Source organism: Callithrix jacchus, chromosome 4, assembly GCF_049354715.1.
Source record: "Callithrix jacchus isolate 240 chromosome 4, calJac240_pri, whole genome shotgun sequence".
NCBI classification, from domain to species: Eukaryota; Metazoa; Chordata; class Mammalia; order Primates; family Cebidae; genus Callithrix; species Callithrix jacchus.
Window position 1 is genome coordinate 15,079,599 of NC_133505.1, and position 17,540 is coordinate 15,097,138.

The 17,540-nt window shown below is 35.7% G+C and overlaps 1 protein-coding gene across 11 annotated transcripts in view; it reads left to right on the forward strand.

Annotated features, from left to right (window-relative positions):
• DTNBP1 (dystrobrevin binding protein 1) overlaps positions 1–17,540 on the forward strand; it is a 161,703-nt gene that overhangs the window by 35,467 nt on the left and 108,696 nt on the right. For 7 of the 11 annotated variants that reach the window (XM_035294859.3, XM_078368308.1, XM_035294846.3 and 4 more), the window contains exons 2-3: positions 3,605–3,658; positions 4,371–4,421. The exons of the other annotated variants lie outside the window; for them this stretch is intronic. Coding sequence is in view for 2 of the 7 variants with exons in the window: in XM_035294846.3 (XP_035150737.1) it covers positions 3,605–3,658; positions 4,371–4,421 (105 nt within the window). In the remaining 5 variants the exon portion in view is untranslated. The remainder of the gene's footprint in view (positions 1–3,604; positions 3,659–4,370; positions 4,422–17,540) is intronic. 11 annotated transcript variants of the gene reach the window in all.

Consider the following 17,540-nt stretch of genomic DNA (forward strand, 5'->3'; position numbering starts at 1 on the left):
TTTCAGCGCGGGAACAGTGTGAGAAACTGGAGTTATCCCAAAATTAAAATAGTGGCTAATTTCAGGTGAACTTTGGGTTTTGAGGGTGTTATTTTAGAAAGGACCTTTTCGATTTGTTGTTACTTTCTTAATTATACTTTTCATCTTAAGGATAATAGTTGGGAACAGTCAAAGTTGAGCAGGGAAAAAGATGACCAACTTTCCTATAGCTGCTTTGTTTTCTCTAACAGTTTCTTCTCTGCATTTTGGCACATTGGCAATTTATTTGGAGAAGGTGTGGTGAGAAAAGATGAACACCTAAAAGATTATTTTTGTTATTTAAAATGTTTTTTGGCTGCGTATGGTGGTTCTTGTTTCTAATCCCAGCACTTGGGGAAGCGGAGTTGGGAGGTTAACTTGAGCCCAAGGTTCAAGACCAGCCTGGGCAACATAGGGAGACTCCTGTCTCTACAAAGGACTTTTAAAAACTGTCTGGGTATAGTGATAGGAGCCTGTAGTCCCAGCTATTCAAGAGGCTAAGGTAGGAGGATCGCTTGAGGCCAGGAGCTTGAGGCTGCAGTGAGCTATGGTTCCCCTGTAGTCCAGTGTGGGTGACATAGCAATCCTGTCTCAAAAAAAAAAAAAAATTTTTTTTTACAAAGTTGCAAACACATACAAAAATAGAATAACACAATGAACCACATATATATATTTATTACTCAGAGTCAACAATTTTCAGATATTGCCACATTTGCCTTGTCTCTCCCTTTGTAAATTTCAGACTTGCCTACTATACCTGTAATATGTCAGCTTACATCACTAAAAAAGAAACACATTACATAAATGCAATGCTTATATCATAGCTAATAAAATGAACACTAATTCTTTGATATTGTCAATTATGCAGTCCATAATTACATTTCCTTTGTTCTTAGAGAGGACTTTTTATGGTTGGTTGGTTCAAATCCTGATCAGATAAGTTTCACACATTAAATTTGGTTAAAGACCAGTTTTTTAAACAGGTGATTGTTAAAGAGCCACATAGGGAAGCTTTTATTGAATCTTCCAACAATTTTACTTTCTGTTCCCTGTAACACTTTTTTCATTTTAAACTAATTCTTTTTGTGGGGGTTGGGGGGGAATGGGGAGAGAAGAGAATCCCAAACTTGGTATATTACAATTAAGACATTAAACGTTTATTTTAGAAATAAATAGTTGAAATGGCAACTTAGAGGTTTACTAGATTATATAATCAGTGGTCCAAAGAGGATCTTAGGAATTCCCTTTCACACTCGACTGTATAGAATTGTCCTGAATCTTTAAAAATAATGCTAGAATCATTTTGGGTATGATGCACTGCTGTATATAACTATCAAGGATAATTTTGCCTGGGATGTTCCAACTAAGTATTTTGATCAAATTTAATAGTGGAAATGGTAGAGCATGGCCATAAAAATGGTTTTCCCTAGCTTTTGCTTAATCTTGGTTTAAACCAGATTTACTAATTTCCAAGATAAACTTAGAAATTTACATTAGACTTTTAGTCTTTGACACAATTTCCTAGACGTATCTAGAGAGAGATATACAAATTAGTTTTGTATTAAAGAGATTGCTGAATCTTTTGAATATTGCAGAGGAATTCATCTTGTCAATATTTTATTTTTTGGAAAAAGATCATAGAGTAATATGAAAGTCTTTGTAGGACATTGGCATTCTAATTTTGTTTTAAAAAATGCAGTTTATCAGAACTCCCCATATGGTGCTGAATCAGACATTATAGTCGGAAAAGATGGACTCCCATTTCAGAACAAGCATGCATAGTTGTGCAGGTTGTACACTGTCCAGTGCATAGTGGAGGCATTCATGCAAGGGTCAACTTGTGTATTAGGACAGTTTCTGGCTGATGGCAGTATGGTGTCTAGAGGAGGGAACACCTGTTTCTGTTTTTTACAAAGACTTTGTAGGGGCTAGCAATAGTACTGTTTTCAGTTTCTGTTTACAAATGAGTATTTGTTGAAGTGATTGAGAAGAAGTCTGTACATGACATCTCATTTTATATGAGATTGTCTCATACTCTCTCAATACTCACTTATTGGCAACCTCAGTTATCTGTAACAGAGGCCACAGCTAAAATAAAGTGAAACTGGGCCAGTGAAGTGAAAATAAATCATATAGTTTATGAACATCATATTTTACATTTAAAAGAGACTATTAATTTTACATATGCAGCTCTAGCCCATTTATCTGTTTTCCAGTGCAGTAATTTAAAAGCAAGCAGAGGGGAGGAGGCTGCTAAAATAGCTAGCAGAAGTGATAAATGAAAACTAATAGCCAGGTGACCAATAGTTGAGAAAGAAAATTCAGGAAAAGTAGACATAAGAGCCCAAACAAACACAAACAAAACTACTATAGATTGGTTTTTGGTTAATAGACGGAGATGCATTTCTAGCTCGGAAGTATCAGGGAGAGTACTGTTTTGCTGCAAAATGTAGTCAGTGATGTTCTTAATACTGATCCTGAGTTACCACGAAATGTTAAATGAGAGGATAACAAATCCTCTGTAATGAAAGGAGTTTGTAACGTATTTTAAAAAGCTTTTTCTCATCTAAGATTTCAAATACTGTGGGTGCTTAAAGAGGTTTGGATGCCTGGGTAGCATCTACTTAATGAAGTGTGTAGTTAGATATCTTTGTTACCTATCGATTTCTCCTATGTGAACCATTACTTTTTCTAAAGGTGCCAGATAAATTATGTTTCTGTGGTCTGATCACATTTAGGAATCTTGTTTCTAAGAAAGGGATTCGGGGCAGGTAAGAATATGAAAATAAGGCCTGGCATGGTAGTGCACACCTATAACCCCAGCTCTTTGAGGAGGCTCAGGTAGGATGATCACTTGGGCAAGGAGTTAGAGACCAGACTGGTCAACATAGTGAGACCAAAATAAAATGAAACAAACAGCTGGGCATGATGGCACATACCTGTAGTCCTTGTTAACTGAGGAGGCTGAGGTGGGAGGATTGCTTGAGCCCAGGAGTTTAAGGTTACAGTAAGCTATGATTGCATCGTTGTACTCCAGCCTTGGTGACAGAGTGAGACCATCTCTTAAAAAAAAGAAAATATTTGCTACAGATTTTCCATTTGTGGTATCTAACATATAGTAAACACTCAAATATTTGTTGTCTTTTGAATTCCTTAATTCTTGCTTAAAAAAAAAAGTAGCTTATCTGACCTAAAATTTTAATGTGTGAAAATTTGTAGTCGAAAAATCTCTGGGCTGGGTGTGGTGGCTTGCTTATGCCTGTAATCCCAGCATTTTTGGAGGCTGAGGCAGGAGGATGATTTGAGGCATGGAGTTTGAGACCAGCTTGGGCAACATAGCAAGACTCTGTCTCTACTAAATAGAAAAAGAAATTACCCAGGCATGGTGTTGGGTGCCTATAGTCCCAGCTACTCAGGAGGCTGAGATGGGGGGAATCACTTGGGCCCAGGAGCTTGAGGCTACAGTGAGTCATGTACATGTCACTGTACTCCAGCCTGGGCAACAGAGTGAGAACCTGTCTCCAAAAAAAAAGAAAAAAAAAAATCTCTTGACTTGTAAAAATATTTTAAACTTGTTGAATTATAGGCTGAAGACTTTAAGTGACAAGTCAAGAGAAGCAAAAGTGAAAAGCAAACCCAGGTAAGCTTATGCTAAGATTTTAACTTACTCTGACTGAAATTTCATACAACTTTTGGTTGTGTTCATAATTGTATAATTACATTAATGAACCTTAGATTTGTTGAGTGCGTCTGACTACAAAATAATTGATTCTTTCTAAAACATGTAACAGGAAAATTTTCTAATAAAATTGTGAAATTGTATTAAATGTTGAAGTATAATTGTTTTACTCTGACAATCAGTGAGTATTATTTGATCACAGTTAGTCATTTTCAATTTGTATAAGAGCAAAAGTAAAAGTCCTGAATTATTGAAACGCAAATGAATAATGAAATAGTACTTGGCAAATTAGCCTCTTTCACCATGTTACCTGTTTTATATGAAAACACCAGGATTGTGTTGTCTGTCTTTTTTTTAATAAAGTAAAGCATGTGACCAAATTTCATTTTCAACCTAGAGATGAACTTTGATATTTCATATTTATTCTCATCCAACATTATATTAAATCATTTATCTTATTATGTGAAAGACACTCTCTAGGGCAAAATGATGATTGGTAGTATGTTACAGTACATTAACTCTGAAATAAAACACATTTCTCTAAAAGTTTAAATTGTCATTAGTGATTTTAAAATATCTCATATACAATTGACAGTGTCAAAATTCTTGTATGTACCTTTTTTTAAAGTTGGCTAAATCAAGAACACTTTTAATATGTATTTCTTTTGGGCAGGACTGTTCCATATTTGCCAAAGTACTCTGCTGGGTTAGAATTACTTAGCAGGTAAGTGTTTTCATTTGTAGAGGAAGGTTACACTGGTAACTGTTTTAGCGACTAAAAATATCTTTTAATTTTATAGGTAAAAACCTTAAAACAGCTAAATTTTATCTTAATGTAGTGATTGGAAATTATTTATGTATTATTTTCCATAAGGGCTTTCACTTTTCACTGATTAGTACAAAAGCCATTCAGACTTTGACCAGATAGGTCACTATTGCATTTACCAATCATCAATATTTTATTATGTCTACTGATAATATGTATAACTTCTTTGTTACAAGAGAAGTGATTCTGGATATGAGTCCTTAGTAATTTTGTTTTTTTAATGTGATTCTTAATATCATTTCTTTTCCAATCCATTCTTTATTGACATGGAGGTTAAAATGAAAGTATATGGTCTTTTTAGATATAACATCAAAAGCACAAGCAACAAGATAGAAATTATATACAATGACTTGTTCGAAATTAAATACGTTTGTCTGTCAAAGAGCACCGTCAAGATAGAGGAGTGACAACACATAGAATGTGAGAAAATATTTGCAGGTCATATATATGAGGAGTGACATGTATCCAGAATATATAAAGAACTTTTATGACTTAATGAAAAGCCAACCTCTGAAGAAATAGGCAAACTATTTGAATAGACATTTCTCAAAAGAAGATATACAAATGACCGATAAGCACATGAAAAGACACTCAAAATTGTTAGTCTTCAAGGAAGTGCAAATCAAAACTACAATGAGGCCAGCCGTGGTGACTCATGCCTGTAATCCCAGCAATTTGGGAGGCTGAGGTGGGTGGATAACTTGAGGTCAGGAGTTCGAGACCAGCCTGGCCAACATGGTGAAACCCTGTCTCTACTAAAAATACAAGAATTAGCTGGGTGTGGTGGTGGGGGCCTATAATCCCAGCTACTCAGGAGGCTGAGGAGGGAGAAGCACTTGAACCCAGTAGGCAGAGGTTGCTGTGAGCAAAGAACAGGCCACTGCACTCCAGCCTGGGTGACAGAGCGAGACTCCAACTCAAAAAAAAAAAACAGACAAAAAACCACAATGACATATCACTTTACACTCACTAGCATGGCTATAATAAAAACACAGATGATAACAAGCGCTGGTGAGGATGCTGAGAAATTATAACCCTTATTCATGGCTTATAGTTATGTAAAATGGTATACCCACTTTGGAAAACAGTTTGGTAACCAGGTTATCAAAAAGTTAAACATAGAATTACAGGTTGAGTTTCTAATTTAAAAAATTGAAAATCCGAAGTGCTTCCAATTCAAAACTTTTTGAGTGCCCACATGTTCAGAAGAAATGCTCTTCTGAACATGGATTTTTGGATTAGTGATGTTCAACTAGTATAATGCAAATTCCAAAATTGGAAAAAAATCCAAAATTTGAAATACTTCCGTTCCCAGGCATTTTGGATAAGTGACACTCAACCTATACCACATGACCCAGCAACTTCACCCCGAGAAGGTTAAAAACCTATGTCTCATGAAAACTTGTGCATGAATGTGCATAGCAGTATTCATAATAGCCAAAAAAATAGGAACAGCACATATGTCTATTAGCTGACGAATGGCTAAACGAAATGTGACATATACATATAATGAACTATTATTTACCCTCAAAAATAATGAAATACTGATACATACTACAATGTGGATGAAACTTAAATATATTATGCAAAGTGAAAGGAGGCAGCACAAAAGACCACAGTATTATATCATTCCATTTGTAAGAAATGACCAGAGTAGGCAAATCCATAGAGATAGAAAGTAGGTTAGTGGTTGCCAGTGTTTGCACGGGAGAGGGGAATTGGTAGTAACTGCTTCTGGGTTTGGGGTTTCTTTTTCAGGTGATGAAAATGTTTTGGAATTAAATAGTGATACTAGCTGTGCAACTTTGTAAATACAGTGTACTAAAAACTACTGAAGTATGCCCTTTAAAAGGATGAATTTTATGGTATGAAAGTTATAGGTCAATAAAATGATTATAAAAAGTACAGTATAGGATTTAAGTATGTTATTGTACATAGTTCTCTGCTAATATGCCGTTTGACAGATGTGTGGTAAAGATGTATGTGGGAGAGGGTATGTTGCTTTTCTTTATCTGTATTGGTTATGACACAGTCACTGCTATCTACGTTTTCCTTATTCCTTCTAAACTCTTCATTGGGTTTCTTTTTATGGATGCTAGATGTAGAGATTTTTCTCCTCTGAAGTGTAAAGTACTTAATTTGATATTTTCTGCCTTGGTTTTGTTGCACGTAGAACAAAAATGAACATGAAAGGAGCTGTAGTACAAATTAAGCAGTAGTGTATGGTTTACTATTTACATTTTATCTGTATTTTTTTTCTCTAGAGACTTAGTTGAAATAACTTCTTTTTACTGAAAAATTTATGTTAGAGCTATCAACTTTTTTGCATGGTAGTTTTTTTTTGGGATAGAGATGCATTTTGGGAGTTAATATGGAAAATTTATTTACATAAGAGGATGTCAATAATGTGTCCATTCATAGCACCGAAATGGTCTTTTCTCATTGGAACTAAAATTGAATGTGGGAAAGACCATTTTAAATAGCAGATATTTAAATTATATTTTTAATTTTTAAAATGTATACATAACAAAATTTATCTTAGCTATTCTTAAGTTTAGTAGTGCTGAGTACATTCACATAGTTGTGCATCTAATCCTGAAAATTCTTTTCATCTTGCAAAATGGAAATTCTGTACATATTAACCAAGAGCTCTCATTTCTAACCTCTCCTTTCCATACCAGGCAACCATCATTCTGTTTTCTTTCTCTGTGAATTTGACTGTTCTGGGAATATCATAAAAGTGAAATTATAAAGTATTTTTGCTTGTGAGTGACTTATTTAGCATAATTTTTTTCAAGATTTATCTTGTAGTATGTATCAGAATTTTCTTTGTTTGAGAAGCTGAATATTCTCTTGTAAGTATGTACACTTTGTTTATTCATCTGTTGATGGAGACTTGAGTTTCTTCCGCTTTTTGGCTGTTTTAAATAATGTTGCTATTTATTTAAATATCTTTTTGACAAGTGGACAAAAGTACCTTTTTGACACCTTGCTTTCATTTCCTTTGGGTGTATACCCAGCAATAGAATTACTGGATCATATGGTAATTCCATGTTTCCTTCTTTCTGGAAACACCATACTGTTTTCCATAGTGACTGTATCATTTTACTTTCCCATCAGTATTATAAAAGGGTTCTAATTTCTTCCTATCCTTGTCAACGCTTGCTATTTTCTTATATTTTATTATAGCCATTCTCATGAGTGTGAGGATTTTCCCCTGTGTTTTCTTCTAAGAGTTTTTTTTTTTTTCAAGATTGTTTTAGCTATTCAAGGTCATTTGAAATTTTATATGAATTTTAAGATGTATTTCCTATTTTTTGCAAAGAATGTGTCATTGGGATTTTGATTGGGATTAAATTGAATTTGTGGTTGTTTTGCTCATTACAGATAATGGTAAGTTTCCCAATCCATTAACATGGGGTGCCTTTTCTATTTATGTCTTAATTTCTTTCACTATTGTTTTGTAGTTTTCATTGTATGAGTCTTTCATCATCTTTGTTACTTTTAAGTGTTTTTAATGCTATTGTAAATGGAATTGTTTTCTTAATTTCTGTTTTGAATTATTTATTGGTAGTATATAGAAACAACTGACTTGTGTGTTGATTTTGTATGGTACTTTGCTGAGTTCCTTTATTCTGATAGTTTTTTTTGTAGTGCTTTTAGGGTTTTCTGCATATAAGATCATACCATTTATGAATAAAAATCATTTTACTTCATTCATTCCAATTTGAATGCCTTTTATTTCTGTTTCTTGCCTAATTACTTTGGCTAGACCATCCAGTACTCTGCTGAATCCAAGTGGAAAAAGCAGGCATCCTTGTCTTAGAGGAAAAGCTTTAAGTCTTTCAACATTGAGTATAATGTCAACTATGAATTTTTATTGTGTTGAGATTGTTCCCTTCTACTTCTAGTTTTAGTGTTTTTATCATGAAAGGATGTTGAATTTTTTCAGATAATTCTGTATGAATTAGGATGACCATGTGTTTTTTTTCCTTTCATTCTACCAATCTACTATATTATTACATTGACAGATTTTCGTATGTTGAACCATTCTTGCATTCCAGGAATAAATCCCACCTAAAAATTGTGTATAATCCTTTTAACATCGTGCAGAATTTAGTTTGCCAGTATTTTGTTGAAGATTTTTGCATTAGCATTCATAAGGGGGGTTATTGGTCTGTAGTTTTCTTTTCTTGTATGCCTTTGGTTTTGGTATTGGGGTAATGCTGGCTTATAGAATGAGTTAGGATTTATTCCTTCCTCTTCATTTTCTTTTTAAAGAGAGTTGAGAATGGTCAATGTTGGTTGACCAAAATTCTACCAAATTGAATTTGATAGAATTCACCTGTGAAGTAATCAAGTCCAGGGTTTTTCATCTTGTTTTTTATTACTGATTCAATTTTCCATTTCTTCAGGATTCAGTCTTGGTAGGTTTTGTATTTGTGGAAATTTGTCCATTTCAGTGAGGATATCCAATTTGTTAGCATACATTGTTTATAGCATTCTCTTATAATCCTTTTTATTTCTATAAGTTTCATGGTAATAATTTCATTCATTATGGTTTTAGTAACTTGAGTCTTTTCTTAGTCAATCTAGATAAACATGTTAATTTTGATGATTTAAATTGGTTTATCTTCAATCATGTTGATTCTTTCTTCAGCTCAAATATGCTTTTGAACTCCTCTAGTGAATTATTCATTTCAGTTATTATACTTTTAATTTCCAGAGTTTCTTATTGGTTCCTTTCTGTTTTATATTGACTACTGGTAGATATAAACAGTAATGGTATCGATGTTACCATTTTGTTCATGTATCATTTTTCACATCTGACTGGCATGAGATTGTATGTATCTCATTGTGGTTTTAATTTGCATTTCTCTGGTGATTAGTGCTGTTGAGTATTTTTTCATCTTTTTTGGCTGCTTGTATGTCTTCATTTGAGATGCGTCTGTTCATATCCTTTGCTCACTTTTTAACGGAGTTTTTTTTCTTGTTCATTTGTTTAAGTTCCTTATAGATTCTGGATATTAGTCTTTTGTTGGATGCATAGTTTTCAAATACTTTCTCTTATTCTGTAGGTTCGTTGTTTATTGTGTTGTTTCTTTTGCTGTGCGTAAGCTCCTTAGTTTAAGTCACAATTGTCACAGTTGCTTTTGAGGTCTTAGTCATAAATTCTTTCTTAGGCCAATGCACAGAAGGATTTTTTCCAAAGTTTTCTTCTAGAGTTTTTATAGTTTGAGGTCTTACATGTACGTCTTTAATCTTGAGCTATTTTGTGTATATGGTAAGAGGTAGGGGCCCAGTTTCGTTCATGCATAAATGGCTAGCCAGTTTTTATTGTACCATTTATTGAGTAGGTTGTCCTTTCCCCATTGTTTATTTTTGTTGATGATGTTAAGATCAGTTAGTTGTAGGTGTGTGACTTTATTTCTGGGTTCTCTATCCTGTTCCAGTGATGTGTATGTCTATTTTTGTACCAGTACTATGATGTTTTGGTTACTCTAGCCTTGTAGTGTGGTTTGAAGTCAGGTAATATGATGCTTCCAGCTTTGTTCTTTTTGCTTTGCATTGCTTTGGCTATTCAGGTTTTTTTTGTGGGGGGGCGGGGGGCGGTACTCCATATGAATTTTGAAATTTTTTTTCTGATTGTGTGGGAAATGGCATTGGTAATTTGATGGAAATTGAATTTAATCTTTAAATTGCTTTGGGCAGTGTGATCATTTTAATGATATTGATTCTTCTAATCTATAAGCATGGAATGTTTTTCCATTTGTTTATGTCATCTATGATTTCTTTCATCAGTATTTTATAGTTCTTGCTGTAGAGATCTTTCCCTTTCTTGGTTATATATACTAGGTAGTGTGTGTGTGTGTCTATTGTATATGAGATTGAGTTATTGATTTGGTTCTTAGATTGAATGTTGTTGGTGTATAAAAATGCTGTGGGTTTTATTTATTTTTTATTTTTTGGTTTCTCAAATAAGTTGATGCTCTGGATTTTTGTACATTGCTTTTGTATGCTGAAAAGTTACTGAAGTTGTTTATCAGGTCTTTGAGTCTTTTGGAGTATTCTTTAGGGTTTTCTAGGTATAGGATCATGTCAGCAAACAGATAATTCATCTTTATCTTTTCCTATTTGGATATCTTGTATTTCTTATTTCTTTCTCATGCTTGATTGCTCCAGCTAGGACTTTCAGTACTATGTTGAATAGGAGTGGTGAGAGTGGACAACCTTGTCTTGTTCCAGTTTTTAGGGGGAATGATTTCAACTTTTGCCTATTCAGTATTATGTTGGCTGTGGGTTTGTCATATATGGCTCTTATTATTTTCAGGTATGTTCCCTTGATGCCTTATTGTTGAAGGTTTCATTATGAAGGGATATTGAATTTTATCAAATGCCTTTTCTGTGTCTATTGAGAAGTTCATGTTATTTTTGCTTTTAACTCTGTTTATATGGTAAATTACATTTATTGATTTGTGTTTGTTGAATCATCCTTGCACTCCAGGGATAAAACCCACTTGATCATGGTGAACTGTCTTTTTGATGTGCTGTTGGATTTGCTTTGCTAGCATTTTGTGGAGGATTTTTGTGTCTGTGTTTATCAGGGATGTGAACCTGTAGTTTTCTTTTTTTGTTATGGCATTGCTAGGTTTTGGAATCGGGATAATACTAGTTGCATAGAATGAGGTGAAGGAAAAATTCCCTCTCTTTAATTTTTTGGAGTAGTTTTAGTAAGATTTGTACCAGTTCTTTGTACATCTGGTGGAATTTAGCTGTAAATTTATCTGGTCTAGGGCTTTTTTAGGTTGGTAGATTTTTTAATTATTTCCAATTGAATTTTGTAACTTGTTCTTGATCTGTTCAGAATTTCAGTTTCCATCTGGTTCAATTTGGAAGGTGACATATTTCTAGGAATTAATCCATTTCCTCTAGGTCTTCTAATTTGTGCACATAGAGATGTTCTTAGTAGTCTCTGATGATCTTTTGTCTTTCTGCAGTGTCAGATGTGATGTCACTTTTGTCATTTCTGATTGTCCTTATTTGAATCTCTTTTCTTTTCTTCTTGGTTAATCTAGCCAGCAGTCTGTCAGTCTTGTTTATCTTTTCCAATAACCAAGTTTTTGTGTTATTGATACTTTGTGTGGCTTTTGGTCTCAATTTCATTTAGCTCTGCTCTCATCATAATTATTTCTTCTGCAAGCTTTGGGTTTAGTTTGTTCTTGTCTTTCTAGTTCTTTAAAGTCTTATGTTAGGTTGTTAATTTAAGATCTTTGTGTGTTTTGATGTAGGCATTGAACATTGTAAACTTTCCTCTTAATACTGCTTTTGCTGTATTTCAGAGGTTTTGGTATGTTATATTTTTATTTTCAATTGATTCAATTAATTTTTTAGATCTTTGCCTTAATTTCATTGTTTACCCGAAAGTCATTCAGGAGCAGTTTGTTTAGTTTCCATGTACTTGCATGGTTCTTAGGGTATTTCTTGGTGTTTGTTTTGATTTTATTCCACTGTGATCTGAGAAGATGCTTGATATGATTTTGATTGTTTTCAATTTATTGAGACCTGCTTTATGATTGAGCATGTGGTCAATTTTAGAAAATATTCCATGCACATATGAGAAGAATGTATATTTTGTGGTAGTTGGGGAGAGCGGAGTATTCTGCAGATGTCCACTAGTCCGTTAGGTTGAGAGTCTAATATATGTCCAAATCTTTGTTAGTTTTGTGTCTTGATCTGTCTAGTGCTGCTGGTGGGGTGTTGAAGTCTCCCACTGTTATTGTATGGCCATCTCTTTTTTTTAGGTTCAGGTAGTGTTTTATAAATCTGGGTGCTGTGATGTTGGGTACATATGTATTCATGATGTTGTATCTTCTTATTGACTCAAGCTCTTTATCATTAAGTTGTACCCTTTTTTGTCTTTTTTTACTGTTCTAAAGTTTGTTTTATCTAATACAAGAGTAGCAATCTCTGCTCTTTTTTTTTTTTTTTCCATTTGCATGAAAGATCTTTCTCCATCCCTTTATTTTGAGCCTATGGGTGTCATTACATGTAAGATAGATCTCTTAAGGTAGCAGAGGTTGGATCTTGTTTTTTTAATCCAACTTGCCACTGTATTTCTTTTAAGTGGACCATTTGGCTGTTTATGTTCAAGGTTAATATTGATATGTAAAATTTTATTCTTTTAATACTGTTGTTGGCTGGTTGCTTTGTAGTCTTGATCGTGCAATTGCTTTATAGGGTCTGAGCTTCGTACTTATGTGTGCTTTTATGGTAGCAAGTATCATTCTTTTGTTTCCATGTTGAGCACTCCTTTGAGCATTTTCTGTAGGTCCAGTGTGATGGTGATAAATTCCCTTTGTGTTTGCTTGTCTGGGAAAGACTTTATTTCTTCTTTGTTTAGATGAACAGGAAGCTTAGATGAACAGGATATAAAATTCTTGGCTGGCAATTTTTTTTAAGAAGGCTAAAACTAGGCCCCAGTCTCTTCTGACTTGTAAAGCTTTGGCTGAGAAGTCACTCTTAGCCTGATGTGTTTTCCTCTATAGGTAATTTGACCCTTTTCTCTAGCTGCCTTTGTAATTTTTTTCTTTCCTGTTGACCTTAGATAGTCTGATGACTATATGTCTTGGGGATATCATCTTAATATGGTATCTCACAGGAGTCTCTGAATTTCTTGATTCTAGATTTCAACTTCTCTAGCAAGATTGGGGAAATTTTACTGGATTATTCCTTCAAATATGTTTTTCAAGTTCCTTACTTTTTCTTCTCTCTCAGGAATGCTAGTAAGTGAAAGGTTTGTTTGCTTTACATAATTCCATATTTCTTGAAGGTTTTGTTCATTTTTTTTCAATTCCTTTTTCTTTATTTTTGTCTGACTTGGTTAATTTGATAGACTGGGCTACAAGCTCTGTAATTCTTCTGCTTTGTCAAGCCTATTAACTATATTTTGAAATTCCTTTAGTAAATTTTAGAGTTCAGGTAGTTCTATTTGTTTCTCTCTTAATATAGCTATCATGTCTGTCATGTCTTAAATCAGTTTTCTGGTTTCTTTGTATTGGATTTCAGCTTTTTCTTGGATCTTGTTGAGTTTAGTTGCAGTACATATTTTTGATTCTTTATCTGTCATCCCATACATTTCAGTCTGGTCAGGATCCACTGCTAGAGAGCTAATGTGATTCCTTGAGGTGCCAGAACACTCTGGCTTTTTGTACTCCCAGAGTTCTTTAATTGATTCCTTCTCATTTGAGGAAGCTGTCTCTTCTTATTTTTATTTTGCCATCATTTGGATGTGACTGTGGTATATATTGTGTATGATCATTTGCTTTTGTTTCTGGGTGCTTACAGAGAGCCAGAATGCTATATGGGTTCGTTGGTTATGGATAGCTTCTATGCAGTGGCTTTCTCAGATGATGCTTGTTATGGTGATGTATTGGCTTTAAGAACTGACACCTAACACCTTATCTCCTGTGGAGCTGAGGGTAAGGAGGTCCCAAGGGGCTCATCTTGTGTACTAGCACTAAGCCCTTTTGGTAGCAGATTTTTATTTGGTGGTGCGGTTCGGGCTGCAGTTCAGTACATGGCACTGCAGAGTAAGAGCCGGCAGGTAGGCTGATGTGGGATGGAAGCACCTGCCCTGACCAGGCAGGGGTCGATGGCGGGAAGAGATCCTGCGGGGTGTGCTGAGGTCTTGGGGGAGAAGGTAGGTGGGTGCACCACTCCTCATCCTGTGCTGGCAAGAACGTGATCCACTTCCTATCATGCCCCGTCACAAGGCTCCCAGCCTTCATTTCATAAATGAGTGTACCTGGCTGCAGGTTGCAGGTACACTCTTCTGAGGGCTGCCACCAAAATGGTCTCAGGGAGAGTCTCTTCCTTCAGATGAGAGCAGGCAACTCTGCGACTGGTCCTACTTTGCCAGGATGTTGCTGCTCTGTGTCGGGAAGGGGAGTTGGGCCCCACATTTCCTGAAAGCTTGAGCTGTGGAGGGCTCATTTTCGGCAGGAGCGAAGCTGCCGTGTGAAGCACGAAATAGGTCATGTGTCTGAATGCATGTGCTGGGCCCTGGCAGGGAGAACACTGCTGCATCAGCAACATAGTAGGGGGATGCAAGAGATGACCCCCTCTCCGCATCCATTCTTGGGTGATGATACTGCCCCTTGCAGTGGTTGGCACTGTGGCTGGATTTCCTTCTTCTATTTCAAGGGGGGATTTTGGTGGGCTGCACTCTCTTCTACTTAGAGATGGCCCACACAGAGGGTTAGATATCCAGAGATCTCACAGTTACCTGGGGAACTGCTGGTTCCCTGTGCTTGCCAGAGTTAGAGTGGATTGTGGGGTGTGTTTGCAGGGAATCTGGTGGTGTGGTGACTCAAGGGCAGAGAGTCCCTGGGCAGGGCAGCATCCCACTGCCAGTGCAAGACCCATATGGTATCTGGTACCTGCATGCACAAGTTGGCCACCAGATTCTCCAGCCCCAGGAAGTTTTCAAATCACCACCGATAGCATTGCTTGGGGTCACAAGGGCAGAGGAGCGCTCTCCAACAGTTTCCTGGTCAGGAAGTTGATGGAGGGGTAAGGGAAGCAGGGAACCACTCCCACCTACTCGTTCTACAGGGTTCCAAGGTCCTTGAGGGTTGATCTCTGCCAGGCTCTTGCTGCTTTCCTTTTCTGCACCCCAGCTTCTTCCCATGGGCACTCTGACAGGTCCTGGCTCCCTTCCCTCAGTTTTCTGTAAATAATTTGTCCATTCACCAGTACCTTTGTTTTTTTTTTTTTTTTTTTTTTTTTTTTTTTTTTTTTTTTTTTTTTTAGAAAAACTGGCTTTTGATGTCCCTAGTAAGCCATCTTGGGACAAAAAGGAAAAAAACAAAAACACGAAACAAAAAACAGTTGCATCTGTTATTGAATGTCCTAGTCTTTAGGTGTCTGGCTTTCCAAGAGGGAAAAGAGAACAAAGAAGAGGGACAAAAACCAGTCTTTGGCCTTTTAAATCCTCGGAAAATTGCTAGCCAGAGCAGGAGGGGTTTGCAACAGTAGCTGCCTCCGTGTTTGTATCTGCCTGATCAGAAGCAGCCATTTTGATCAGAACACAGACTCCCTGATGTTTGGAGCCCAGGGTTCTTATTGGCCCACCTTGACTTTCATGAGCCATGTACAAGCTACTTCAGGAACAAGTGCATGGCTGCCTCTCCAGGGGTTGGGTAGCTGCCATTGTGCTCAAACCTAAAATCAACTGAAATTAACCTCAATTTACCCTCCAAACGTTCCCCTGGAAGTTGCACACCTTTACTGGATTCCAGAGTCCCAAAATAGTTACATCAGACAGATTCTGCCAGTGTGATTGTGGTCTAGGTAGGGTGACAGATTCTTGATGCTTCTTACTCTGACATCTTCCCTCTATCTCCTAAATCATGATGTTTCCAAGAATGTGGTGCAACACAGTCTACAGTTACTCTCCTATATTCCTATAGCTCTCATGCTATATAATTAGCCCTTTCCTTCGTCTACCAAATAAGGTAATTTTTTACATGTGTGTTCATCTTCCTAACTGTATGATGAACTCTTCCACTAGTCTTCCCATAGTGTATGTAGAATATATATAACTATTTGAATGTGAGAATTATACATTTTAAATGTGGTTTCTTTATTTCGTCATCATCGACTTGTGATTTTAAAGATATTTGAGTTTGCACACAGAAAAATTGAAGAAGTTTACATCCAGCATCTTTATCTCAGTAAAATGGAGTAAGTTCATCCCTCTGTTGAAAGTGATTGGATGGGGATGAGTTTCAAGGTGGTATGAGATGTGTAACACCCACCATGTGTACTTTGGGGAACAATCTAATAGTAATAAATTTATTTTAAGTGCTCATTGGCTGCTAAGGCCCATACAAGGATGGATAGCATGCATTACAATGGATTTAATGTCTTTCTCCAAACTACTTCATGGCTTAAAAGTAGAGCAGAGAACATGAGTGGTTGGAATAATCTAAGTTTAGAGAATGCTGAAAACAGTAGGAAAATCATGTATGAACTAGGTGCTGAACTAGGAAAGGAGAAATGAGGGAGGGTGATATATAATGCCAGGATGGATGTGAAAAGCATATATAATAATGGGGAGAGTAGGAAATGGTGAGATGTTAGGAAAAGAATGATCTGGATTCTAAAGTTAGCAAGTGAGGTTTAATTTGCTCTTTCCCACTAAGTTAAGAAAATGATAGAAAATTTGACCACGAAGTCCTGCATATTCTGTTTATAATTAGTTGTTTATTTCCTCACTCAACAGTCATTTAATGTGTCTCTTATGTGTCATGTTCTGTGCTAAGTAGCAAGACAACAAAGATGCAAAAGTAAAATTTATCTTAGCAGTTCTGGTGCTTACCAGTGCTTAGCATTCAGTAAACACTTGTTGATTTTAATTGATACTTACATAATCTGATACATCCAAGAAAATTTTCTAGCTTTCTGTTAGTCAACAATAACAGCAGGACTGTATTATTGTGTGACCTTCCACCTTAATCTTCATTGCATGTAGACTCTAGTATCTCGTTCAAATTGATTTTCCTACTTAATAGAAAAATTGTGAATCTGACTGTGAGGGGAGGCAGTATGAACTCATTAAATATGTATTCCTGTTTGGAGAAATATTAGCTGGATAGCTAGAATTTTAAATAAAATGGGAAATCAAGTTTTACATCAGCAATCAAATGAATAATAGTTTAGAAGTTTTATTTTTTAACTTACCTTTTTGAAATAATTTTAGATTTATTAAAAAAATTACAGAAATAGAACAAGCAATTTCAGCTTTCCCAGTGTTAACATTTACTATAACCACAGTACAATGATCAAACCAGAAATTAACATTAGTAAACAATTTAATCCACAGGCCTTATTCAAATTCCATCAATTATCCCTCCAGTGTCCTTTTTTCTGGACTAGGATCCAATCCAGGATCGTACATTATATTTAGTCACAGTATCTCCTTATCTTCTTTAACGTGGAACAGTTCTGTAGTCT